This window comes from Rhinatrema bivittatum, chromosome 14 (assembly GCF_901001135.1).
Source record: "Rhinatrema bivittatum chromosome 14, aRhiBiv1.1, whole genome shotgun sequence".
Taxonomy (NCBI): domain Eukaryota; kingdom Metazoa; phylum Chordata; class Amphibia; order Gymnophiona; family Rhinatrematidae; genus Rhinatrema; species Rhinatrema bivittatum.
Window position 1 is genome coordinate 62,944,739 of NC_042628.1, and position 26,048 is coordinate 62,970,786.

General features: G+C 41.8%; 1 protein-coding gene across 1 annotated transcript; it reads left to right on the forward strand.

The window, feature by feature from the left end:
• Positions 1 to 7,723: 7,723 nt before the first annotated feature.
• LOC115076274 (chemokine-like receptor 1) lies at positions 7,724 to 8,730 on the forward strand. Its single transcript, XM_029577531.1, has one exon. It carries the CDS (start codon positions 7,734 to 7,736, stop codon positions 8,676 to 8,678), a length of 945 nt encoding a protein of 314 aa, XP_029433391.1. The 5' UTR covers positions 7,724 to 7,733; the 3' UTR covers positions 8,679 to 8,730.
• Positions 8,731 to 26,048: the final 17,318 nt, after the last annotated feature.

The window sequence follows — 26,048 nt, forward strand, 5'->3', positions numbered from 1 at the left end:
ACACAAAACCTTGATTCACTGGAATAATTGCTTGCAACTAATCAATCATCTTCTATCCAGTCTCAGCCTTATTCTCAACAACAACAAAACCGAGATCTTAATTATCAATCATGACGTTAATAACAATCTAATATACCCAGCTGTCCCACTCATTTCTACCACTCCTATAATTAATCACTCACCATATGTACGTGATCTAGGCGTCATGATAGATAATCAGCTTAACTTCAAAAAATTTATAAGCACCACCACTAAAGACTGCTTCTATAAACTTCTTGTCCTGAGAAAATTGAAACCACTTCTCCACTTCAATGATTTTCGGATGGTTCTACAAGCCATTATTCTAACAAAAATCGATTATTGCAACTCGCTCCTTTTTGGTCTCCCTACCTCATCCATCAAACCCCTCCAGATGATTCAAAACTCTGCAGCTAGAATCCTTACCAATACAAATAAAAGAGACCATATAACCCCCATACTAAAACTCCTCCACTGGCTGCCTATTAAGCAAAGGATTCTCTATAAAGTATACACAGCAATTCATAAATCTATTTACAACATATCCCCACTCCACTTAAGTACCCAACTTCGTTTTCACTCTTCATCTAGACCTATCAGAGGAGATTATAAAGGCACACTCTATGTTCCTTCAACAATATCCTTACATCAGAAACGTACCATCTCTTTAGCAGGACCCGTCCAATGGAACATGCTCCCGCCAGACATCCGCCTTGAGATCTGCTTCGCTTCCTTCAAAAAGAAAATTAAAACCTGGCTCTTTAGCCAAGCTTTTCCAGAACTTTGATTATTTTTTACCTCCAGCTATCAAGATTTTCTCACCATCGCAATCCCTTCTGCAGATCACATTTATCTTAGACAATTACGCCTTATTTTATGATTTGGTTTCTCAAAGAGACTTTACAATTTTCTCAATGTTATTTTTCGAACCTGTTTTCCATGTTTTCCAAGTTCTATAACCTTGTTATATGTACCGCCTCTTGGCGTAATATTTATGTTTCAATGTAAACCGATGTGATCTGTATTTTAATACAGGAACACCGGTATATAAAAATCTAAAAATAAATAAATAAAATAAATAAATATGCCTCTGAGCTAGTAATGCTCTAATGTTTTTATGACCTGTCTTGTTCATTCAGTTAATTCCAGTTATAGATTGTTTACCAGTTCAGTTTGATGTATACTATACCGTTATATGTAACAATTTGTTCGATTGTAAACCGGGGTGAAGGCTAACTGCTAAACCTCGGTATAGAAAAACCTCGAAATAAATAAATAAATAAAAATAATTGCAAGGGCTGGTCATTACCCCAATGCTCCTGGTTTCAACTTTTTAGGCTGCCTGCCTCCTACCCCGGGATAGCATTACCGCAACTCCACCTCATTTCCTCCATGGTGGGGTTGTCGCTTCTGCCACATGTCAGGGGGTTGCTGGCCTGCCACCTGACTGCTAGAAGGGGATGATGGCGTGGGTTGACTCTGCTGCTTTTCAACCACTTTACGCTGCTTGGAAGGGGTCCCCTGACTGGTACTGCCACCATCCCCAAATGGCAGTACTCTTGTTGGGTGTTGCCTCTTCATATGATGCATCATGCCAAAATTAGATAGATGTCCCATTTGCTTGCCTCTGCTAATAGCCCTGCCACAGTAATTACACCGAGCATAACACGCAGGTCCTCTGTCACTTTAAAGTGGCTCCAGATCACATATGTCTTTCGTGATCCTCCCTTCTCTATAGCCTTGGGGGTGGATGCTGGTACTGGAGCTGAAGCAGTGGGTGCACCCTGAGAAGAAATGCCAGGGGCCGCAGTCACCCTCTGTGCCTGCGCTGACTGCTCTTCCTCCTCATCAGTTTTATCTCTCCCCTGCTGCACTGAAGTGGAGGCTAAGACAGGACTAACTGATCCTCCTAAAACTTCGTCAGCTATTACTTCTTCCGTTTCTGATGAGAATCCCACACAAGATGATTGTTCATCTGAATCAGAAACAAACAGTGCCTGTGCTACATTATCAATGCTTAGTCGAGACTTCTGTCTCACTGCTGCTTTTGGGTGTCGACATTTTGTCTGGCATGACTCAGCTTCCCCTTCCCTCACCTCCAAAACTACAGGGTCAGAAACAGGTGGTGGCCATGCATCATGTTTAGATTTCATTTTTTTTTTCCAGATGGAACTGCCTGCCCTTCCAAAGATTTTAGATTGCAACAGGTCCCTTTTTAACTTTAATGGGGGACTGGCTCTAGTGCCTTTTGAAGTGCCTCCTCTGCCATTCCCAATCACTCGACCACATCTAGCTTTCCCTGACATTATGGATTTATTGTCACTGACTAGTGCCTACTGGCTGCCCACTGTCACAGTGCCTTGCTATGCTCTAATGTAATGTGTATGGTGTGCACACACACAGCTTGCTTGTAAGCACAAAAGAGGCAGACTGGGGATTTCACTGCACAGATTGTCCCAATAATAAACTTGAGTCTGCTAAGTTACCCAGTGCCCACTGTCACAGTGCTTTGCTATGCACTAATGTAATGTGTATGGTGTGCACACACAGAGCTTGCTTGTAAGCACAAAAGAGGCAGACTGGGGATTTCACTGCACAGACTGTCCCAATAATAAACTTGAGTCTGCTAAACTACCCACTGCCCACTGTCACAGTGCTTTGCTATGCACTAATGTAATGTGTGTGGTGTGTACACAGACAGCTTGCTTGTAACTACAAAAGAGGCAGACTGGGGCTTTCACTGCACAGACTGACCCAATCATTTTATTTTATTTATTTATTTAAAGTCTTTTATATACCGAAGAATAGCAATCTGCCTTCTCTCCGGTTTACAGTATAACAACTTGATACAGGTAAAGAACTTGATACAGACAACGAACAATAAAACGGGTATCATGTTAAGAAGACATAACGGAAACATCGTAGAAAGATTTGAGGGAAACAATTCTAACTATGTATAAATATGGTCTAATCAGGGTATAAACGAGTGCTGATGCATAAGTTCCATGAAAAACAGGGTAAAGTCAGTAAGTCTCTGGTGTGTATGTTTGATGTATGCTTAGCCAACATCATCAGTGAAAGTCTGTCTGAATATCCATGTTTTGAGTTCTTTTTTGAAGGATTTTATGTCTCTGAGTGAACTTAAGTAGTCAGGTAGGGAGTTCCATGCTTTTGGTCCTGCAATGGAGAAGGCCCTGTTCCTTGTGTTGGAGTGCTTAGCTGATGGTAGGGAAGGTATGGCTAGGAGCAGTTTGCTTGAGGTTCTTGTCGTGCGTTGCGGTTTGTGTGTTTGGAGCATGTTATCGAGGATGGTGTTATCTGATCTGTAAATCGCGATGTGTAGGATTGTTAGGGTTTTGAACTTTATTCTTTGTTCGACTGGTAGCCAGTGAAGGCTCTTCAGAACAGGGGTTATGCGTTCCGACTTTTTTTTGCCGGTTAAAACTCTAGCAGCAGCATTCTGTAACAGTTGGAGTGGTTTTATGGTAGATTTGGGAAGTCCAATTAGTAGTGAGTTGCAGTAATCGAGGCTGGTAAAGATGAGAGATTGCAGGACGGTTCTGAAATCTTGTTGGTGTAGTAGGGGCTTGAGGTGTTTCAGTATGTGGAGTTTATGGAAGCCGTCTTTTGTTTTCATTGCGATGTTTTTTTTTAAGTTTAGTTCAGAGTCAATCCAAATTCCGAGGTCCTTTGTATTATTCTTCGGTTGAATGTTAGAGTTGCCAATTTGTAAGGAGGGTAATGGGGTCATTTGGCCTGTGTTTCTATCGAAGAGTATGCATTCTGTTTTGTCCATGTTGAGGCATAGTTTTAGTTGGTTCAGCTTGTTTCTGATTGCGATAAGGTGGTTGGCAGTTAGTCTCAATGCGTCTTCGATCGTAGAGGTTATTGGGATAAGGAGCTGAATATCGTCGGCGTACATATAAAATGATATGCCTAGACTTGCGATGAGTTGGCAGAGTGGGAGTAAGTATATATTAAAGAGGGTGGCTGAGAGGGCTGACTCCCCTGTGTCGAGGGGGAGGGGATCAGAGGAGTTGTTGTTAAATGTGACTTTGAAGAACCTGTCTTTTAGGAAAGAAGTGAACCAGGCAAGGGTTTTGCCAGTAAGACCTATGTTAGCAAGACTTGATATCAGGCTTTTGTGGTCAACGGTGTCGAAAGCCGCCGAGAGGTCAAGTAGTATTAGTAGGTATCTTAGTTTATTGTCAAAGCCTCTTGTTATTTTGTTTGATATATTGAGTAGTAGGGTTTCTGTGCTGCGATTTTTTCTGAACCCATGTTGTGATGGGTGTAGAATTTTATTGTTTTCTAGGTGTTCATTGAGTTGTAACAGTGCTGCTTTTTCAGTCATCTTTGCTAGTAAGGGAAGGTTAGAAATGGGGCGATAATTATTCAGATCCTCTGGATCAAGGTTCTTTTTTTTCAATATTGGAGTGATAGTTGCGATTTTTAATTTGGTTGGAAGTTCACCTTCTTCGAGTGATTTATTTATGATAGATGCTAAGGAGGGAGCAATGATGTGTGATATTTCTTTTAACTCGCGGGTTGGTATTAAATCAAGATCATGGCGAGCTGGGTTTATTTTCCTTAGCATTTTTTCGGTTTCAATGTTTGTAATTGGGTCAAAATTCGACCATGGTGTAATATTTGGTGTGTCCGGATGTTCTTCAGTTATCGAAGTATTGTTGAAGGTGTTCACTATTTTGCTTATTTTACTCTTGAAGAATATGGCAAGGTCTTGACTTATGTTGTTTGTTTCGGAAGTGGGGGAGTTGATATTATTCTCATTTATGAGGTTTCTTACAATGTTGTAGAGGGCGTTAGGTTGGTTTGTGGAAGTTCTAATCTTTTGACTATAGTAGTCGCGTTTGGAGTTCAGAATTGTTTTCTTATATGTGGCGAGTTGTGTGCGATACCTTTGTAGGGATACTGGGCATTTGGATTTTTGCCATTCCTTTTCCAGTTTTCGGAGGTTGGATTTCATAGATCTTAGTTGAGGGTTGAACCATGGGTTGGTTTTTGTTCTGTTTTTTTTCAACAGTTTCAATTTCTCGGGGTTTATGTTGTTGGCGGTTTGTTCTGTAATGCGGAACCAAGATTGAGTGGCATTATTTATGTTGGAGAGGTCTAGGTTCGTCATTTGTTTTCCTAATTCCTGTCGGAGTAAGCAGGGTTGGAAAGGAGGTCTGTATTTGAATGATTGTGGCACATTTGTTCTTGTTGTTAGATTGATTTTTACTTGTGTCCTACATTGTAGGATGTAGTGATCAGACCAAGGAACTGGTTTGGATGATATGGTTGTATCAGAGAAGTATTGGTTGGTAAAAATTAGGTCCAAGGTATGGCCAGCTTTATGAGTAGGGTTGTTTACTAGTTGGTTCAGGTTTAGGCTGGAAAGCATGTCTAGTAGAGTTTGGCAGTTTTGAGATCTGGGGTTGGCATCGATGTGGAGGTTGAAATCTCCAAGAATAATAGTAGGTTTTTTCAAACTAATGTTAGTAATTAAGAATTCTAGGAATGGAGATATCTCGTCTAATAGTTTTGGAGGGCAGTAAACTAGGCATATTTGTAGGAATTCCGATTCCAAGAGTGCAATTTCATAGTTTTTAGGTAGGTTGTGAGGTATCGGTTTCATTGAGAGATGTTTTTTTACGATGAGGAGAAGTCCTCCTCCTCTGCGAGCCTTGCGTGGTATTGAGAATATGTCATACACATTGTTGGTTAGGTGGTTTGTTAGAACTTGATCGGTATTCTTGAACCAGGTTTCAGTTATGGCAATAAACTTGAGTCTGCTAAACTGCCAGCCCACAGGCACTGATGCCCAGTGTACAGAGAGACTGAGTGAGTTCAATTAAACAAATTTTCAGTTTAAAAAAGCTGGAATTGTTGGCACAACAGGAAAATCGATGAAATATATTTTCCAATGGAAGTTCTAGCAAACTAGCTAAAAACTGAATATATCTCTCCCACCCACAACACCCAAATGGTGCTTGCTTGCAGCCTAGCCCAGAGGGTGAATTAAACAAAATGGCACTGCTAGCAGCTTCTCTCCCTGGCACAGAGAGACCGTCTCAGATCACCTAAATAAACTGCTTAAAAAACAAACAGGGCTAGATGGTACAGGCACTGCAGCCAAATAAAGAATAAATATCTTTTTGTCTTGAGTAACTAGCCTAGCTAGCAATTCAATACAGATTTCTGAACTCAGACGAGCTTTGAGTGCAGCCACCTTTCGCAGAGACCACCTCCCCACACCACCCCTGCAAAGACGGTGGGGCGGATTTTAAGAGCCCTGCTCGCATAAATCCGCCCGGATTTATGCGAGCAGGGCCCTGCGCACCGGTGCGCCTATGTTCAATAGGCCTACCAGCGCACGCAGAGCCCCGGGACTCGCGGAGGTCCCGGGGTTTTCCGAGGGGGGCATGTCGGGGGCGGGGCTGAGCGGTGCGCTGTGGCATTTCGGGGGTGGGCCCGGGGGCGTGGCCACGCCCTCCGGAACCGCCCTCAGGTTGCATCTAGGCGCGCCAGCGGCCCGCTGGCGCGCGGGGATTTACTTCTCCCTCTGGGAGGCGTAAATCCCCAAACAAAGGTAGGGGGGGTTTAGACAGGGCCGGGGGGGTGGGTTAGGTAGAGGAAGGTGAGGGGAGGGCGTTAGCAAATTCCCTCCAAGGCCACTCCGATTTCGGAGCGGCCTCGGAGGGAACGGAGGCAGGCTGCGTGGCTCAGCGCGCGCCGGCTACACGAAATCGGTAGCCTTGTGTACACCGATCCAGGATTTTAGCGGCTACGCACGTATCTACTAAAATCCCGCGTACTTTTGTTTGCGCCTGGAGCGCCAACAAAAGTACGCCAACGCGCCGTTTTTGAAAATCTACCCCAGTGTGTGGCACGCCACGTACTTAAGTAGATATAGTGCTGGGTCATCAAGAAAATCGTCACCGAGCACTGAATGACAGCGCAATTGGCTGTATTCAGTGCATTTCTCAAAATGTTATCGCTGATACGTTGCATTCCGGTATCCGTGCCAACCTGTCTGACCCACTCTGACAGGGCTGTGAGGTCACCAATGACTTAGAGGAAAGGGCTGGTTTTTGGCTCTGGATACACCCAAATGGCGTCCTCCGATTGCAAATGGTGGCGAAGAAAAGCACGTGCTGCCAAACATATGAAACGGATGATACGTTATATTCGTGGGGAGTTGCGATACGTTTTGCTTCCCCACGAATACAACGAATAGGGACATATACGTTGCGGATTGCCAATACGTCGAAAACGAATGCACACCCCTAGTGAACAGTCAGACTATGTCTGCAGTGAGGGAATGTGCCAGCGAGGCTTGAATGAGCACCACCTCATGTACCCCACAAATTCTGCCTTTAACCAGTCACACGTTATGATTACACTCTCGCATGCATTTACTATTTCTCTTTGCTTTGTATGCCATACTGGATTGGCACCAGCTGACAAATTATACTGTGAGAGTTTGTGACAAGGCATCAAGAAATCAGTGTCCCCAGTCAGAACAATGACTAGGTTTTAAGTGTACAGGATGCATCCCGTAGTACAATAGCATAATCCTTCTAAAATGCCAGTCACTTTTGTCACGATAATATATGGTCTTATCAATGGATAAGTTGCAGTATAAGGCTTAATGCTCTTAGGTTGACTGCTAATATAATTCTTTCTTGTTTAGAGACATGACTTCTCTTGGGATGAACTGGACCAATGGGACATCTTCAGAAGATGAGATTGCCATATTGCGTGAAACAATGAAGATTATCACAGCTGTGGCCTTCAGCCTCATCTTTCTCCTGGGAGTCACTGGGAATGGCACAGTTATATGGATCACAGGTTGTAAGCTGAGGAGGACCATCAACACAGTCTGGTTCTTCAATCTGGCACTTGCAGATTTCATCTCCACTTTTCTCATTTTCATCACCATCCTCTACTTGGCCTTGGACCTCAACTGGCCCTTTGGCCCTGTATTCTGTAAGCTGGTCAACTGCACCTTTGGCCTCAGCATCTACACCAGTATTCTGCTGCTCAGTGCCATCAGCATAGATCGATGTGTTCTAGGGCTGTTCCCTGTTTGGTGTCAGAACTACAGAACAACTAAGATGATAACTATGGTCTGCTTGATTATCTGGGTGCTTTCCATTGCCTTAGTCCCAGGTTCCTATATATTCTCAGAAATGTCCACAGAGCAGAACCGGAGCTCCTGCAGGAATCTTGACATCTTTGAAGACTGGGAAAGGAAAGAAGCGGATGTCTTCACAGTCTGCATCTTCCTGTATCAATTCTTCATTCCCTTGATCATCATTTTGATCTCCTATGCTATTCTCATCTTTACTATAAGGAAAAAACGTCTAAACAAATCCAGCAAGCCCCTCCTGGTGATAACTGGGGTGGTCTTCTCCTTTTTCCTCTGCTGGCTGCCCTATCATGCCTTTGCATTGGCACGTATATCTGTCCATCGTCTTCCTCGCACAGTCCTCTATGTGGCCATCCCAATCTCCAAGTGCCTCGCTATGTTGAACAGCTGCATCAATCCCATCCTTTATGTCTTTGTTGGTCACGAATTCAAAGATGTGGTAAAAAGGTCCCTCACGCAGGTATTCAGAGCTGCATTTGAGGAGATGCCACATCCTGCTCTCTAGGAGAAACATAGAGGCTATCTGTGGAAAAAAGGTATCTACAATATGTAGCAACCTTAACAGAACAAAGGGACAATTTCTTATAAACTGTCTGAACATGGGAACCTTACATTTAAGGAACTATTTCACAAAGAACCAATAGGAACAGTAAAAGACCGTGCCCAATTACATCACTTGTGCTAATTTTCCTACAGACTAAATGGATGGGACTTTTTAAAAGAATATTTTAGGCTTTTAGTGTCAGTGTTATCAAGCTGAGAGCTCTACCAAGCTGCCACCAAGCTGAATTCCCCCCCCCCCCCCCCCCAATGCTACCATCTCATAGGCACCAGATTCCATCACCATAGTGTGCACATCCAAGTAGTACAACCTCATTGTTTAGGGAGAGATTTTGAAAATTAGCAACAACCAGGTTGAAAATACAGAAGCTACCAATTTGAGTTACAGAAGTCAGTCACTCTTAGGAGAACTAGTAAACATTTCCATTCTCTTCTGGTATTGGGTATTACATTTATCCTAGCCTGGGCCAAGGTATAACAACTAAAGGTCTACTGGCAGACAGTACCTCTCTCAAACTGTGTGCTCCCCTCAGTACACTGTCAATCACCTAGCATACAAAAGGAACATTTCAGCCTTTTTAAGACACTAATATGTACCATAATCTTAAGCTGAAATAGGCTGAAAATATTTGTTGTTGAGCACCCTGAAATAGCTATAGCTCTTACTATAATAAATATTTAGTGAATATAAGATTTGCCATACTAGGTCAGACCAAAGACCTATCAAGTCCAGTATCCTTTTTCCCCAACAGTGGCCAATCCACATTACAACTACCTGGCAGAATCCCAAAAGGTCAATAGATTGCATGTTGCTTTTCCAATGGATAAGCAGTGGATTTCCACAAGTTCACCTTAATAGTTTATAGACTTTTCTTCCAAGACCTTTCCCAAATCTTTTTTAAATCCAGCTACATTAAAAGTTTTTATCATGTCCTCTGGCAATAAATTCCAGAGTTTAATTATGCATTGAGCAAAAAGAATGTTTTTTCCTATTTGTTTTAAATGTACTAAACTTCATTGCATTTTTTCTAGTCTTTGTACTTTTTCTGAAAAAAGCAAACCACCTATTTGCTTATACCTGTTTCACTCATTTTATAGACCTTTATCATATCTTCCTTCAGCTGTCTCCTCTCCAAGTTGAAAAGCCCTAACCTCTTTAGCCTTTCCTAATAGGGGAATTGTTCTATCATTTTGGTCACCCTTCTCTGTGCCTTTTCTAAATCTACTATACATTTTTTGACATGTGGTGACCAGAATTGTACATGTAACCCCTGGGCTGATAATTCCATATAAAGGCTCCAGGAATCACACCTCAAACAGCCTCTTAGTTATATCTTCTCAAGTTCTTAACTTATCTGAGTGTCCATGAGTCCTTGAATAGAGGGAAGAATTATCTTCTAGGCCCTGTATATTGCTTTAAGTCAAATCCCAATTTTAAAATTCATTGCAAACAGCTCTAATGATCACAGCAGCAATGATCACACTGGAAGCACTGAATGGTCTCCAACATAATTTCATCATTCATCAGTAAAAGTTGATTAAAGTTCTTTACAGCTTTAGCAGTTTGAACAGTTGATATCACAAATTCAAGTCCAAGTAGATTTGTGATGTCTTCTAATAAATGTATATATATGGTTCAAATTTCCAATTTATAAATCCTATTTCTTTTCCTCTACAATCAATTATGGGGCAGTTTGTAAGCTCTCTTCCAATTGATAATCTATACAGAAAAATCCCAATCTCTCCTACATCTCCTGAAGTAGCTCTTCCTTCTCCTTGCACTCAGTACTAGATGATCACTTTTGTTACTATTTTTCTCCTCTGATCTTCTTGAGATGAAAGCAAACTTAATGCTAGGTCCAGGCAACTCTTCCTCTCCCCTTCACTCCTAAATCCAGTAATGGAAGAGAACCCAATCTTCAGAACTGCTTACAGCTGACCCATGTTCTCAGTCAAACACTACACCTTCAATTGGCATACTCTCGACTACTTAGGTATGTTTTAAAAAAAAGGAAAGGACATGAGATGAGGATGATGGAAAAATTCCTCTCAGGTCAACCAAAAATTAACAGATTCCCAGATATGGTCTGCACTGTTTCAGACACAATCCTTCAAAAGATTGAAAGCTGTCTCCTTTTCTAAACTCAGGTCTCAATCCAGAGACTCCAGAAGCCTTCTCTCTCAAAAATAAACAAAACCGGAGAACAGCCATGGACATGATGTCCTTGGAAGGGCAATCTAAAATTTAACACTAAGCAGTGATTCTCAACCCAGTTAATCAGGTTTTCAGGACTTCTGCAGTAAATATGCATAGAGGCAGTGCATGCACATCTGTTGCATATCCATTGTGAATATCTTGAAAATCTGACTGGAAAGGTGTATCCCAAGGACTGAGTTGAGAACCTCTGGTCTAAGAGCACACTGTTCTAGCTCTGCATGAGAGAGCTACAAACCCATATAAATTACTTCTCTGTGCTCTCCCCACACTGATGGAATATCCCTATTGCCAAGAAATCTGATCCTGGTAGAGGCATTATGATATGTATTTTACTCTCCTTTCCTAATAATTCCTAGCATTCTATTTGCTTTATTGGCTGTTGCCACACACTTGAGCAGAAGATTTTAACATATCCATGATGATGCCTAGATCCTAGAAAGGTGTTAACTCCCAATGTGTAACCTTGCAATGTGTGCCCAGTCTCCCAGTGTCACAAGGTCCTCAATTTCTCACAATCCTCTTCTGATGTAACAACTTTGAATAGTTTTGTACCATCATCCCATTTCTAGGTCATTTATAAATATGTTAAAAGGCAGTGATCGCAGTACAGAACCCTGGGGCACTTCATTTTTCGCCTTTTTCCACTAAGAAAATTGACCATTTAGACCTACTCTATCTTCTATCTTTTAACAGTTCTCAATCCATAATAGAACATTGCCTCTTATCCCATGACTTTTTAATTTTCTCGAGTGTCTCATGAGGTACTTTATTTATTTATTTATTTTTAGATTTTTATATACCGGTGTTCCTGTATTAAAATACAGATCACATCGGTTTACATTGAAACATAAAAATTATGCCAAGAGGCGGTACATATAACAAGGTTATAGAACTTGGAAAACATGGAAAACAGATTTGAATAATAACACTGATAAAGTTGTAAAGTCTCTGAGAAATCAAATCATAAAATAAGGCGTAATTGTCTAAGATAAATGTGATCTGCAAAAGGGATTGCGATGGTGAGAAAATCTTGATAGCTGGAGGTAAAAAATAATCAAAGTTCTGGAAAAGCTTGGCTAAACAGCCAGGTTTTAATTTTCTTTTTGAAGGACGCGAAGCAGATCTCAAGGCGGATGTCTGGCGGGAGCATGTTCCATTGGACGGGTCCTGCTAAAGAAATGGTACATTTCTGATGTAAGGATATCGTTGAAGGAACATAGAGTGTGCCTTTATAAGCTCCTCTGATAGGTCTAGTTGAAGAGTGAAAACGTAGTTGGGTGCTTAAGTGGAGTGGGGATATGTTGTAAATAGATTTATGAATTGCTGTGTATACTTTATAGAGAATCCTTTGCTTAATAGGCAGGCAGTGGAGGAGTTTTAGTATGGGGTTATGTGGTCTCTTTTATTCGTATTGGTAAGGATTCTAGCTGCAGAGTTCTGAATCATCTGGAGGGGTTTGATGGATGAGGTTGGTAGGCCAAAAAGGAGCGAGTTGCAATAGTCAATTTTTGTTAGTATAATGGCTTGTAGAACCATCCGAAAATCATTGAAGTGGAGAAGTGGTTTCAATTTTCTCAGGACAAGAAGTTTATAGAAACAGTCTTTAGTGGTGGTGCTTATAAATGTTTTGAAGTTAAGCTGATTATCTATCATGACGCCTAAATCACGTACATATGGTGAGTGATTAATTGTATGAGTGGTAGAATTGAGTGGGACAGCTGGGTATATTAGATTGTTATTAACGTCATGATTGATAATTAAGATCTCAGTTTTGTTGTTGTTGAGAATGAGGCTGAGACTGGATAGAAGATGATTGATTAGTTGCAAGCAATTATTCCAGTGAATCAAGGTTTTGTGTAGGGATTCTGAGATTGGGATGAGTATTTGGATGTCATCCGCATAAATGTAGTGTGTTAGGTTTAGATTTTTAAGAAGTCGACAGAGAGGGAGAAGGTAAATGTTGAAAAGGGTTGGAGAGAGGGAGGAACCTTGAGGGACTCCTTGATTTGCTGGGACCGGGTGTGATTCTTTGTTGTTTATCTTTACCTTGAATTGTCTATTAACCAGGAAGGACTTGAACCAGCTGAGTACTGTTCCCTTAATGCCTATGTCTATCAGACCTTGTAATAAAGATGAATGGTTGACAGTGTCAAAGGCCGCAGAGAGATCTAAAAGAATAAGGAGGTGAGGTTGTTTTTTATCCATATTAGTTAGAATATTGTCGGTGAGAGAGATAAGTAGGGATTCAGTGCTTAACGATTTACGAAAACCGTACTGGGAAGGTGCAAGAATGTAGTTTTCTTCAAGGTACTCTGATAGTTGTCTATTGACTATCTTTTCCATAATTTTGGCGATCATTGGCAAATTGGCTATTGGGTGGAAGTTAGCTGGATCTGTGGCCGGAAGATTCGGTTTTTTAAGAAGAGGTTTAAGAATTGCTAGTTTAAGTTGGTCAGGAACTAGACCTTGGGAAAGAGAGCAATTAATGATATCGGCAATTGGCTTTGAAATGGTATTCCTTATAGCGATGAGGAGGTTGTTTGGAATTGTGTCTAAGGGATGAGAGGATGGTTTCATTTTCTTGAGAATATTTTCAATCTCAAGAGCTGATGTGGTTTCGAAAGTTTCTAGAGTCGTATTTAGTTTAGGTGGAGTATTGGGTGGAGATGGAGGAGAAGAACTAGATGAAGAGAAAGAGACAGTCAATTTATCAATTTTTTCCTTGAAGTAATCAGCTAGTTCGGAGGCTTTGTTGAGAGCTTGATCATCTGGGATGGTAGGAGGGGATGGTTTAGTGAGGGCAGAAACGTAGGAGAAGAGTGCTTTCGAATCAAAGATGAAATGATGTATTTTTTAGAGAAAAAATCTCTCTTTGTTTTAAGAATGTTGATCCTGTAGGCATTGAGAGTGGTTTTGTATACAGCTAATGTTGTGGGGGATGGGTTTTTTCTCCATGTGTGTTCTTTATTTCTTAGTTCTTGTTTAAGTAGCTTCAGTTCAGTGGTGAACCAGGGTTTCCTGTTGTCAGGCGAAGGTTGTACTACTTTGGTGATTGAAGGACAGGTTAGATCAGCGATTTTATTGGTGATGTTGCACCATGAAGATATGGCTGTAGAAGCGTTGGAGAGATCAAGTTGAGATAATTCATTAGAGAGATGGTTGCTGAGAAGGTCTGTGGAACAGGGTTTCCTGAATTGAATAGTGGTTTTTGGGAATGAAGTGGGAGGATGTCCTGAGAGTTTGAGTGTCGTGTTAATAATTTGATGGTCCGTCCAAGGGACAGGAAAACAAGAGGGTGAATCCGGGGGCAAGATACACTGATTAATGAAAATAAGGTCCGACGTGTGGCCTTGCTTTGTGGGTTGGGCTTTTTATTATTTGTGTGAAACCCATATAGCTGAGTGATGAGAGTAGGGTAACACAGTTTGTTGTTTGTGGTGAAGCGTCGACATGTATGTTGAAGTCTCCCAATAAAATGGCAGGTTTATCTGGGTTGAAATATTTGGCGGTAAGTTCAATGACCGGGGAGGGGTCAGAGTCTATAGTTCCAGGAGGAGCGTAGAATAGGCCAATTTGTAGATGCTCGGATTTAAAAACTGCAAACTCTATGTTCGATGTGATATTTGAATATTGTAAAGTTAAACCTAGCTCTTTCTTGGATGCTAGGAAAAGACCTCCTCCCTTTCTTTTGAGTCTAGGGATGGAGAAAAAATTGTAAAGTTGAGTAGGTAGTTGGTTTAATAGAGCTATATCTGTGGGTTTAAGCCATGTTTCTGTGATTGCACAGATATCTGGGTTTACTTCTGTAAGGTAATCATTTAAGATGTGTGTTTTTTTCTAAAGCGATTGTGCGTTGAAAAGTGTTAGGGATAGAAGAGAAAGGCCCAGGAATTGTGTGATTGGTGAAATCATTATTGGAATTAGCCTTTGTTGACGGTTGTAATGTTGTGGTAGAGGTTTAGTTTGATGATTGCGTAATTTCCTGATGATTGGAATGGAGTATGAACCATGGCAAAAATGGTGATGTAAGGGGATTGGGAAACCAGTTAGCATGTTGATTGTTGATGTTAACTCAGCTGTCTTGACTCTTGTTGCCTATGTAAACCTAAAATTTTTTGAGGGTGAAACGCTGAGTTCTTTTCAAGATACGAAAGGAGAAAGACGTGGCCAATGAAGCAGGTTCTGTTCTCAGAGGCTGCACAAAGGGGGGGTCCGAGTGATGGATGCTGGAGGTTGAGGTTGAGTGTGGTTCGAGTGAAGGGAGCTGGAGGTTGAGTGTAGTCCGAGTGATGGATGGTAGAGATTGAGTGTAGTCCGAGTGAAGGGAGCTGGAGGTTGAGTGTAGTCCGAGTGAAGGGAGCTGGAGGTTGAGTGTAGTCCGAGTGATGGATGGTAGAGATTGAGTGCAGTTCGAGTGAAGGAAGCTGGAGGTTGAGTGTAGTCCGAGTGAAGGGAGCTGGAAGTTGAGTGTAGTCCGAGTGATGGATGGTAGAGATTGAGTGCAGTTCGAGTGAAGGGAGCAGGAGGTTGAGTGTAGTCCGATTGCTGGATGCTGGAGGTTTGATTATGGCATGTAATTTCTGTGTAGGGCTCTATAGCAGCCTGACTTGGTCTGTTTTCCTAATAGGAGATGTATTGGTGTCTTAAGGCCTGGTGCAATATTTTCAGTGTTGCCTTTTCTTAGGTAAGGTGGTTACTATTTAAGTGCTGGAAATTGGTGCTGTTTTGGTGTGGGTTGTTTATTATTTATGCAATTTCTGTTCAGACAGAATATGTATCTATTCCTTGTGTCATTTTAAACAATAAAAATAATTACCAGAGCTTTACTTTTTATTTCCGCCATGAATTGTAATGAGCAGAGTGTCACACATGTGAGCGTGGCCTGTCAGGTGTGTCACTATGGGAAAAAAGGTTGAGAACTACTGCGTTAGATGATCAAGGGGTTAAAGGGGCACTTAGAGAAGATAAGGCCATCGCGGAAAGATTAAATGATTTCTTTGCTTCGGTGTTTACCGAAGAGGATGTTGGGGAGATCCGCGTTCCAGAGAAGGTTTTCATGGGTAATGATTCAGATGGACTGAACCAAATCACGGTAAACCTAGAAGATGTGGTAGTCCTGATTGACAATATGAAGAGTAGTAAAGCACCTGAAACAGATGGTATACACCCCAGGGTTCTGAAGGAATTAAAAAATGAAATTTCAGATCTATTAGTAAAAATTTGTAACCTATCATTAAAATCATCCATTATACCTAAAGACTGGAGGGTGGCTAATGTAATATTTAAAAGGGCTCCAGGGGCAATCTGGGAAACTACAGACCAGTTAGCCTGACTTCAGTGCCAGGAAAAATAGTGGAAAGTGTTCTAAAGATCAAAATCATGGAACATTTTAAAAGGCATGGTTTAATGGAACAAAGTCAGCATGGCTTTACCCAAGGCAAGTCTTGCCTCACAAATTTGCTTCACTTTTTTAAAGGGGTTAGTAAGCATGTAGATATAGTGTATTTGGATTTTAAGAAGTCATTTGACAAAGTTCCTCATGAGAGGCTTCTAGGAAAATTAAAAAGTCATGGGATAGGTGACAATGTCCTTTCGTGGATTACAAATTGGTTAAAAGACAGGAAACAGAGTAGGATTCAATGGACAACTTTCTCAGTGGAGGGGGGTGGGCAGTGGAGTGCCTCAGGGATCTGTACTAGGACCCATACTTTTCAAAATATTTATAAATGATCTGGAAAGGAATACGATTAGTGAGGTAATCAAATTTGCAGATGATACAAAATTATTCAGAGTAAATCACAAGTGGATTGTGATAAATTGCAGGAGGACCTTGTGAGACTGGAAAAGTAGGCATCCAAATGGTAGATGAAATTTAATGTGGATAAGTGCAAGGTGATGCATATAGGGAAAAATAACCTATGTTATAGTTACACGATATTAAGTTCCATATTAGGAACTACCACCCAGGAAAGATCTAGGCATCATGGTGGATAATACATTGACATCGTCGGCTCAGTGTGCTGAGGCAGTCAAAAGAGCAAACAGAATGTTAGGCATTATTAGGGAATTGTGGATAAAACAGAAAATTGTGGATAAAACAGAAAATGTCACAATTCTGGTCGCCGCATCTCATAAGAACATGCCATACTGGGTCAGACTAAGGGTCCATCAAGCCCAGCATCCTGTTTCCAACAGTGGCCAATCCAGGCCGTAAGAACCTGGCAAGTACCCAAAAACTAAGTCTATTCCATGTTACTGTTGCTAGTAATAGCAGTGGCTATTCCCTAAGTAAACTTGATTAATAGCAGGTAATGGACTTCTCCTCCAAGAACTTATCCAATCCTTTTTTAAACACAGCTATACTAACTGCACTAACCACATCCTCTGGCAACAAATTCCAGAGTTTAATTGTGTGTTGTGTGAAAAAGAACTTTCTCTGATTTGTTTTAAATGTGCCACATGCTAATTTCATGGAGTGCCCCCTAATCTTTCTATTATCTGAAAGAGTAAATAACCGATTCACATCTACCCATTCTAGATCTCTCATGATTTTAAACACCTCTATGATATCCTCTCCCTCAGCCGTCTCTTCTCCAAGCTGAAAACTCCTAACCTCTTTAGTCTTTCCTCATCTTAAAAAAGATATAGTTTTATTTATTTTTATTTATTTAATAGCTTTTAATATACCGACATTTGTAATACACATCACACCGGTTCACAATTAACTCAGGAAGGAGGAGTTACAATGAACGAGGAGAAGGAAGTGGGAGCAGGCGAGAAAAGGGGGGAGAGGGGGCGGGAAGGGAGAAAGACAGAAAGAGAGAAAAGCGCAGAAGTAAAGTAGAACAGAGCAACCATAATAATATAACGAAGTCATGAGCAACTAAAGAACAATATCATAATCATGGAACATAAGTACCAGGGGGGTGGAAGAGAATTGAGTGGTGGAGGAGGAGATAGAGGTTTAATTGGCATCTGGATAGGCCTGCCTGAACAGCCATGTCTTGATGCCTTTTTTGAAAGTGTGCAATGATGGTTCAAGACGTAGGTAGGTGGGAAGTGAATTCCAGAGGGTAGGGCCCACTATAGTGAAGGCTCTTTCTCTGGTTGTGGTAAGGCGTGCAGTTTTTGAGGGATGGGGTATGCAGGGTGCCCACAAGAGCGGATCTCGTAGGGCGCTTAGATGAGTGGAAGTGGGGCATTGCCTTGAGCCAAGTGGTCTTATTTTTGTGGAGCACATTGTGAAGGATAGTGAGGATTTTATATTGAATATGGAAAGGGATGGGAAGCCAGTGCAGATCCTTTAGTATGGGGGTAATGTGTTCTCTCTTACGAGTGTTGGTGATGATTCTCGCCATGGCGTTCTGTAGGGGTTTAATGGTGGAGTATGGGAGGCCTATAAGAAGGGAGTTGCAGTAGCCCAATTTTGAGAGGATGGTCATTTGCAGGACTAGACAGAAGTCCTGGGCATGGATAAGAGGCTTAAGCTTTTGGAGTATGCGGAGTTTGTAGAAACCCCCTTTTAGTAAGGACTTAATGTGTGGTTTAAAGTTAAGGTGTTGGTCTAGGGTGACTCCTAGGTCTCTTACAGAGGACGGAGGGGAGGGGGTAAGGGTGGGGGGAGATGTGGGTTCTGGTCTATTAGTGATGAGGATTTCCGTTTTTGCTGCATTAAGGGCTAGGTGGAGGCTGGATAAAAGGGAGTTAATGGAAACTAGGCAAGATTCCCAGAAATGCAAGGATTCTTCGAGGGTGTTTTGAATGGGGATGAGGATTTGCACATCATCAGCATACAAAAAGAAGTTTAGGCCTAAGTCAGAGAGGAGGTGGCAGAGGGGCAGGAGATAGATATTGAAGAGGGTAGAGGATCGGGAAGACCCTTGGTGAATGCCTTGCGAGAGTGGAAAGTGGGAGGATTCGGACTTGTCAATTTTTACTACGTATTCTCTGTGGGTGAGGTAGGAGGAGAACCATGAAAGTGCTGTGTCAGAGATGCCTATCTCTGCTAGCCGAGAAAGAAGGATTTGATGGTTGACCGTGTCAAATGCTGCTGAGATATCTAGGATGGCAAGTAGAAACATTTTTCCTTGGTCCATGCCTATGAGAATAGTGTCTGTGATTGCTAACAGGAGACTTTCGGTATTACGACCTTTACGGAAACCAAATTGGGATGGGTGAAGGATATTGTGGTCTTCAAGATAGTCTGTGAGTTGGGTATTGACTACCTTTTCCAGGATCTTGGAGAGGAAAGGCAGGTTGGAAATAGGCCGGTAATTTGCTGGGTCGGAGGGGTCGAGGGCAGGCTTTTTAAGGAGAGGCTTGACGACGGCAAGTTTGAGGGGGTCTGGGACTTTGCCGGAGGTCAAAGAGCAATTTATTATATTGACTAGGGGTTTGGCAATGGTGGAGGGTATGGAAAGTAGGGTTTTTGAGGGAATAGTGTCTGCTATATGGGAGGCAGGTTTCATCTTTTTTAAGATGGTTTCTATCTCCATGGTGGTTGTAAGGTCGAGGGATCCAAGACTGCTGCTATTGAAGTTAGGAGGTGGAGGGGAATGGGTGGGCTTAGTGGGGAAGCGAAGGAGGATATTAGACATTTTGTTATGGAAGTACTTTGCAAGTTCTTCACATTTTTCCTTAGTGTTTTCTTCATGCGAGGTGGGGGGAGATTTATTTATTTATTTTATTTATTTATTTATTTGTTTTATATACCGACATTCATCCAAGATATCACATCGGTTCACAGCATAACAAAAAACTAATGCATGTAGGGTGTTTTACATAGAACAGGCAAGGGTAGAATGGACATCATAAATGGCAACTATAAACGGCAACTGGGGGAGCAGAAGAATATATATATATAACTATATACAGAAGAACTATGTACAGGGGTTAAATGCATTGAACTGTGAAATTATTTACATAACATGCGACAAAAGTGGAATGCTAAAGCTAAGTGTGGTATAAATTGCTGATAGTATATCCGAAGGAGAGAAAGCATATCAATAGCAAAAATAAGAAAAAGATATAGTGGATTCGGTTGAGTAGGCTGATGGGTCTGAATTGAACGGGAAGAGAGCTTTTGGGGGACAGATGGCATGACTAGGTGGAAGTGCATGCTAATTGGGAGATGACTTAGTGAGATCTGCAACATAAGAGAATAGGGCATTAGAGTTGAATTGGTAGTCATGGATTTTGGATGAATAGAAGTACCGTTTAGCTTGGAGGGTGGCTTGGCGGTAAGTGTGTAGTGTGTGTTTATATATTGCTTTGTGAGTGGGGGAGGGTTGTCTGCGCCAGATGCGTTCCTTGGATCTGAGTTCCTGTTTTATCTTTTTTAGTTCACTGGTATACCATGTTTTTTTTTCATTGTGCGAGTTGGGGATTTCTTTATGGGTCATGGGACAGAGTTCATCGGCTATTGTATTGGTGATGTTGTTCCAGGAGTGCAGGGCTGCATCAGGATTAGAAAGGTCAAGGTTCCCAGCAGCTTCTTCAAATGCTAGGGTAAGGGCGTCTGCAGAGCATGGTTTACGGAAGGAGATAATCTTCTTCTGTGTTTGTGAGGCCAAAGGGGGGGGGGGGTGTATTGAGGGTGATACGGGCATTAATAAGGAAGTGGTCGGACCAGGGGATGGGGGAGGCTGTAGGGGTATTGGGTGCTAGGATGTAGGAGTTAACAAAGAGGAGGTTGAGGGTATGCCCTGCTTTGTGTGTTGGCGTGGCAATGAGCTGTCTGAAACCTAAGGCTTTGAGGGTGACCAGGAGGGTTTCACAGGCAGGCGATGTAGGGCTGGCATCCACATGGAGATTAAAGTCTCCGAGTATCACTGTGGGGAGGTCAGGCTTGAGAGAATCTACCATAAATTCAATGAGGGGGGAAGGGTCATGTTCGAGTAAGCTGGGGGGGGGGGGGCATAGATGAGGCAGATTTGAAGGGCGGTAGATTTAAAAAGCCCGATTTCCAATCGGGGGGGAGGAGTGGAGGGTTGCTGTTTGAGGTTGAGGTGTTTCTTGGCAGCAAGGAGTAGCCCTGCACCTCTTCTTTTGGGTCTGGGGATGGAGAAGATGTCATAGGTTTGTAGGGGGAGTTGGTTGATGAAAACATGATCTGAGTCCTTTAGCCAAGGTTCAGTAATAGCGCATATATCAGGGCTGTCATCAGTGAGCAGGTCGTGGAGGATGGGTGCTTTTTCTAAGGATAGATTACACATTGATTAAGGTTATGGCCAGCGTGGCTAGGCCTAGAAATTGGGTGAGGGGTGAGATCATAATGGGCACTAATGATTTCCGTGAGGTAGCTGGGTGTGTCTGAGTTATGTTGGTTTTATGCATGGATGGGTGATGCACAATGGGAATAGTCGAAATAAACATTTCACAAACAGCAGGGGGGGGAGCACTTGGAAAGGAAAAGGGAGAGATGGCTAGGCTGCAGGGTTACAAGCAATGTCGGAGATTAGGCTACAGAGAAACAAAGCTGAACAATATCAAAACAATATCTTAACCAGGCAAGATAGTGTCTATTCTGCAGGGGTCAATTCAAAGCGAGACACAGGGAGCAGTGTCTCATGTGCATGGGGAAGACCAAAAAACCAAGGAAGTTTCACTTGGTCTAGGCATAACCCTGGTTGTTGCAAACTCCACCACCAAATTAGAGTTCTCGCTCTTCAAATCTGATCATCTTCAATTAGCCCTCATCTACGCCCCACCAGGAACCTTAGATTCAGATCCCTCTCCTTTGATTGAGCTGATAACCAAATACATCAACGCCGACAAACCCGCAATAATCCTAGGTGACTTTAACCTACATGTAGACACTTCTCCACAATCCATCAACTGCGTAACAGTCCTCTCATCACTTAGTCACTTAGGTTTCACGCAAATTGTTAACAGCCCCACCCACAAAGCAGGCCACACATTGGACCTCATCTTCATTAACGATAGCTTTACATCCACTCCACTCCCACCTGCTCTCCAGTTCCCTGGTCAGACCACCAAGTCATCTACACGACCCTTAAGATAAAAAATCAACCACCTCAAGTCCCCACCAAATCTACCATCCACTTCAGGAAACCATGCTCTCTAGACCTACTCAACGAAAATATATCCAAAGCGCTAAACCAACTAGACCTCACAGACGCAACCACTGCAACCTCCACTTGGATCAAGCTCACTAATAAAATTGCAGATCAAATCTGCCCAACATCATCCAAAACCATACAACCCACATTGGACAACAGAAAACCGTGGTTTACACCAGAACTTAAATCACTTAAGCAATCACTAAGAAATAAAGAACAAAGCTGGAGAAAAAATCCAACCTCCTCGACACATGACATCTACAAATCCCTCCTCAACACTTACAGGAACGCCATCCTGAGAACCAAGAAAGATTTCTACGCAAAAAAAATCCACAACTTCATTTTCGATTCAAAGGCACTATTCTCCTATGTCTCCACTCTTACCAAACCATCTCCCCCCACCATCCCAGACCACCAAGCACTCAACAAAGCCAACGAACTCGCCAACTACTTTAAGACAAAAATCTCCAACCTTACCAATTCTCTCACACCCAACAGCCCTCCAATACACCACCTCACAACCCTGCCTCAACAAAATGCCAGTCTCGAGTCATTTGAACCTACCTCTTCTTTGGAGATTGAAAATACCCTCAAAAAAATCAAACCATCCTCCCACCCATCAGACCCATTACCGTCAAACTTGCTTATCGCTATCCCGAACACCATCTCTAAACCTATTTCCGAAATTATCAATACATCTCTGTCTCAAGGTTTAGTACCCAACCAGTTAAAATTGGCAATCCTCAAACCTCTACTTAAAAAACCTAACGCCTCCCCATCGGACCCAGCCAACTTCCGTCCAATCGCAAACTTACCTCTCATTGCCAAATTGATGGAAAAAATAAATAGTCAACAAGCAACTGTCAGAATACCTCGAAGTACATAACATTCTTTCTCCGGCTCAGTACGGCTTTCGCAAATCCCTAAACACAATCTCTTCTACTATCACTCACGGACTCCATCCTCATAAACTTGGATAAAAAACAATCCTACCTGCTGATTCTCTTAGATTTGTCTGCAGCTTTCGATATGGTAAAACACACTTTACTTATAGACCAACTAGCCAACATAGGCATCAAAGGCTCAGCACTCAGTTGGTTTCGGTCCTTCCTGAACAATAGATTCTATAAAGTCAGGATTAACAACAAGGAATCTCATCCCATCTCTACAGACCAAGGAGTCCCTCAAGGATCTTCACTTTCACCCACCCTTTTCAATATATACCTCCTCCCTCTCTGCCACCTACTCGCAGATCTGAAGCTTACCCATTACCTCTATGCGGATGACATTCAAATCCTGATCCCGATCACAGAATCCCTGCAAAAAACCATTACCTTTTGGAATGACTGCCTTCAGCCAATTAAAGACCTACTCTCCAGTCTCAACTTAGTTTTGAATGCCAGCAAAACGAAAATGATCATCATCTCCCATGACCCCCCCACCACAGCATCAAACTCCTCTCAACCAGCAAACTCAAACATCAATTTCTCCCCCGACGTCAGGGATCTAGGAGCTTGGCTTGACAACAACTTAAACCTTAAAAAGTTCATAAACACTACCACAAAGGACTGCTTTTACAAACTACAAGTCCTCAGAAAGCTAAAACCCTTCCTACACTTCAATGACTTCAGGCTAGTACTCCAATCCATCATACTTTCCAAGCTAGATTACTGTAACTCCCTTCTACTCGGGCTCCCCACAAATTCAATTAAACCTCTACAGATGGTACAGAACGCTGCCGCCAGAATCATTACAAACACCAACAAAAGAGAACATATCACTCCAATCCTCCGTAACCTTCACTGGCTTCCTATAAAATATAGGATCCTCTACAAAGTTCTCACTATCGTTCACAAAGCGACTAACAATCTCGCACCCATCAGGCTAATCACACAACTGCAACCTCATACATCCAGCAGACCCATCAGAAGCGCCTACAAAGGCACACTTTATGCCCCACCTGCAAAAACACTACTAGGGAAAAGAGCACTATCTTCAGCAGGCCCCCACCAGTGGAACGCGCTCCCCCCAGATCTAAGACTTGAACCCAGTCATCAGGAGTTAAAAAAAAAACTAAAAACCTGGCTCTTCCGCCAAGCCTACCCAGACACTTAACGCAGCCTAGATGCTCGCATTCTCGCGTAATATACAACAGAGTTTTCAATCAAATCAACGCTTCCACATGTTCCCCCATTAAGATAATATGCTTTATTGTATATACTGCGCTTATTACTTTTGCATTTATACTGTTTTAATGCATTACTTTTACCTTTATTTATTTTAGCTTATTTTCAAATCCACCATACCCATTGTTATTTATCACTATAATATGATATTGATATCAAAAGTTTTTCCTTCTCTTGTAACTATCTCTATACCATGTTCCAGTTGTACGTTGTTATTATAGTTATATGTAAAGCCCGTTGTCTTATAGTTATATGTAAAGCCCCTTCCGTTTGGGCATCTCACTGTTTTATGTAAACCGGAGTGATTTGTATCTGATACAAGAACTTCGGTATATAAAAATTAAAAATAAAATAAATATATAAATAAAATGATCAAATTTGATTTAATGACTGGAAGAGGAACAGTGAGCAAATCCAAGGCTCTCGTGCTAAACTTTCAAAAGGGAAACTTTGATAAAATGAGAAAAATTGTTAGAAAAAAACTGAAAGGAGCAGCTACAAAAGTAAAAAATGTCCAAGAGGTGTGGTCATTGTTAAAAAATACCATTCTAGAAGCACAGTCCAGATGTATTCCTCACATTAAGAAAGGTGGAAAGAAGGCAAAACGATTACCGGCATGGTTAAAAGGGGAGGTGAAAGAAGCTATTTTAGCCAAAAGATCTTCATTCAAAAATTGGAAGAAGGATCCAACAGAAGAAAATAGGATAAAGCATAAACGTTGGTAAGTTAAGACGTCTAATCATCCCAACTCTCAACTGAACTCTCAATTGTTTACCTCTTAATTCACCCTCTTCTCCCTGTACCTGCATGCCCTCCCCTTCTAACCTAATAATTCACTCTGGACTTGATATGCATATCTCTGATATTGTTTAAATGGTTTAAATGGTTTTGTACTGCTACCCAACTGCTAAGAATATGTTTAACGTTCATATTACTGCTCAGTTACAAGATAAATGTATACTTTTGTAAACCGTTATGATGGCTCAACCGAATAACGGTATATAAAACTCAACAAACAAACAAACAAATAAATAAATAAAACAGGCTAAGAGAGAATTTGAAAAGAAGTTGGCTGTAGAGGCAAAAACTCACAGTAAAAACATTTTTAAATATATCCGAAGCAGAAAGCCTGTGAGGGAGTCAGTTGGACCGTTAGATGATCGAGGGGTTAAAGGGGCACTTAGAGAAGACAAGGCCATTGCGGAAAGATTAGATTTCTTTTCTTCTGTGTTTACTGAAGAGGATTTTGGGGAGGTACCCGTATTGGAGAAGGTTTTCATGGGTAATGATTCAGATGGACTGAATCAAATCACAGTGAACCTAAAAGATGTGGTAGGCCTGATTGACAAACTGAAGAGTAGTAAATCACCTGGACCAGATGGTATACACCCCAGAGTTCTGAAGGAACTAAACAATGAAATTTCAGACCTATTAGTAAAAATTTGTAACCTATCATTAAAATCATCCATTGTACCTGAAGACTGGAGAATAGCAAATGTAACCCCAATATTTAAAAAGGGCTCCAGGGGCGATCCAGGAAACTACAGACCAGCCTGACTTCAGTGCCAGGAAAAATAGTGGAAAGTGTTCTAAACATCAAAATCACAGAACATCATCTTCATCTCCTTCATCTCCAAAATCCTAGAAAAAATAGTAAACAAGCAACTGTCGGAGTACCTGGACGATAAGAAATTCTTAGCACCTTCGCAATTCGGCTTTCGCAAAGCACGAAACACCGAAACTCTATTAATTTCTTTAACAGACACCAAACTAATGAATCTTGATAAAAAACAAACCTTCCTACTCATACTCCTTGACTTATCAGCCGC